Source organism: Vicugna pacos, chromosome 18 (assembly GCF_048564905.1).
Source record: "Vicugna pacos chromosome 18, VicPac4, whole genome shotgun sequence".
NCBI classification, from domain to species: domain Eukaryota; kingdom Metazoa; phylum Chordata; class Mammalia; order Artiodactyla; family Camelidae; genus Vicugna; species Vicugna pacos.
Genome location: NC_133004.1, coordinates 21,469,342 through 21,471,597, shown reverse-complemented (window position 1 = coordinate 21,471,597; position 2,256 = coordinate 21,469,342). Strand labels below are relative to the sequence as shown.

The window sequence follows — 2,256 nt, the reverse complement described above, 5'->3', positions numbered from 1 at the left end:
TGACTCCCTTCACTGGCAGGTTCAAAATTCAGTCATTTGATTCAGGTATTCATGCACAATTTGCTAGTTCACAAAGCAGTAGAGGATTTAGACAGACTCTATGAGATGGGCTCTTAAACTCATTTAAATCCACTGACTAGACTAGCATTTTCAAATGCTGTCCATCGCTGTTTTACTAAGCTTGTTGAACCTTCTACAATTCTTAGTATTTCTTTTGTTTTCCATTTTTAAAAATTTTACTGCAAGTGGAGGTGCTTTCTATATGAGTACAGAATTCTCTAGAAATACATTAGTATACATGTAATATTTATTACACATAATAAATATGTAATAAATAACAGGTGGGTAGCAGAGACAGTGAGCTAAGTCAGTACTAAGTCAACAACCGCTGAGCCATTGATGGTACATATCTGAATCGGCCCTGTTATTTGTGGTCCACAGTAGGATTTTTGGTAAAGTGTAGAACATTAGAAATAACACTAACAATATAACATGAAATCAACTACACTTCAATTAAAAAAAGAGAAAGAATACTAACCATATACCAACAGCTTAGGATTGTCAAGAACATGCTTGGACTAGGGTTAGTATTCCGCGTGTTCACCTGTCCAGAGAGAGAATGAGAAACAGTGTGCAGAGGTGCAGATGTGGTAAATGACGGAGTTTTCCCTTCTTTCAGCTGATTTCCCTTCCCCTCCCCAGCAGCCTCCTCAGTGCCCCCTTCACCTCCTTGTTCCTCAGCGTGTAGATGAGAGGGTTCACCGTGGGTGTGACCACAGAGTAGAAGAGGGAAATGAATTTCCCCTGGTCCTGGTCGCTGGACTTAGCTGGAAGCAGATACCCATAGACGGCTGAGCCGTAGAAGAGCAGCACCACCACCAGATGGGAGAGGCACGTGTTAAAGGCCTTTTTCCGTCCCTCGGCCGAGCGGATCTTCAGCACTGCCTGAGCTATGTAGCAGTAGGAGATCAGGATGATGCTTAGTGGGATGGCCATGAAGAAGGTGCAGACACCATTGAGCACGGCTTCATTGAGACTTGTGTCTCCACAGGCCAGTTTGATCATAGCAGGCACCTCACACAGGAAGTTGTCCACACGCCGGTGCCCACACAGAGGGAGCTGCAGGGTGAATGTTGACAGGATCACAGAGTTGCCCAAGCCCCCGAACCAGGCAATGGCAGCCAGCAGCCAGCAGAGCCGAGGGTTCACAATGGTGGCATAGTGCAGGGGCCGGCACACTGCGACGTAGCGGTCAAACGCCATCACCACCAGCAGGATGCACTCAGTAGCCCCTAGCCAGAGGAAAACATAGAGTTGGGTCACACAGCCACCATAGCTGATGGTCTTGTCTGATCCCCATAAGTTGATTAGCATCTGGGGGACGGAGCTAGTAGTAAAGGCAAGGTCCAGGGAGGAGAGGTTGCTGAGGAAGAAGTACATCGGTGTGTGGAGCTGGACATCCAGGCTGGAAAGCAGGATGATGGTTGAGTTCCCAATTAGGGTCAGCAAGTAGGAGAAGAGGATGATGACAAAAAAGATCATCTCCAGCTGATCCATCTCTCAGACACACCCAGCAGAAAGAAGTCCCCTAGGGATCTGCTGTTGGCCCTTTCCATCTCTGGTTTCCTTCAGTCACTAGAGGAAATCTGTCCAGGGAAAACCAGGAGTAAAGCAAGTGAAGATGCTACTGGATAAAGCTGATCTGCATCAGGGTGTGTCTGGTAGTCTCTGGGCTTCACAGTTAAGTACCAATTAAATTTTATGATTGCAAGCTTTCATTGCAATCCTCAAACACTGGCAGTCCCAATATGAATGGAAACTTTATTCCCTCTGAATATGAAATCTGAGCTATCACAGAAATGAAGGAAGGTCCTTATGAAGAACAAAGAGATTAGGGCTCTTCAGTTCAATACAGTGGTTCTAACAGGCTAGTGGGAATCCACTATTAGAATTAAATGTGGAAAGTCTCAAAATACACATTTCCCCAGCCAAGCTTGTGGTATACTCAGGGAAGGAGGAAGCTTCCCAGAAGCTTCTGATAAATTTCTTCCCTTCTCTTCAGTATCCTTCCCACCCAAGTGATGACTCCTGGTTTAGAAAGATGAAGCCTGAGGGAGAACATGATGAGTCTATAAAATAACGAAAAGAATGGAAAGCATGAATATTGACTTATTCAACAAATATAGAAGACACAAAGATGCGAGTTAAAAAGAGGTGAATATAGAAAAAAACAAGACTTCACTTAAGCCCAAGTAA

General features: G+C 44.9%; 1 protein-coding gene across 1 annotated transcript; it reads right to left on the bottom strand.

Annotated features, from left to right (window-relative positions):
- Positions 1–675: 675 nt before the first annotated feature.
- LOC140687058 (olfactory receptor 2C1-like) lies at positions 676–1,616 on the bottom strand. The gene is given in 2 exon segments (XM_072942551.1): positions 676–1,554; positions 1,557–1,616. Coding segments are annotated over 2 exon segments (939 nt in total).
- Between the last annotated feature and the right edge of the window lie 640 nt (positions 1,617–2,256).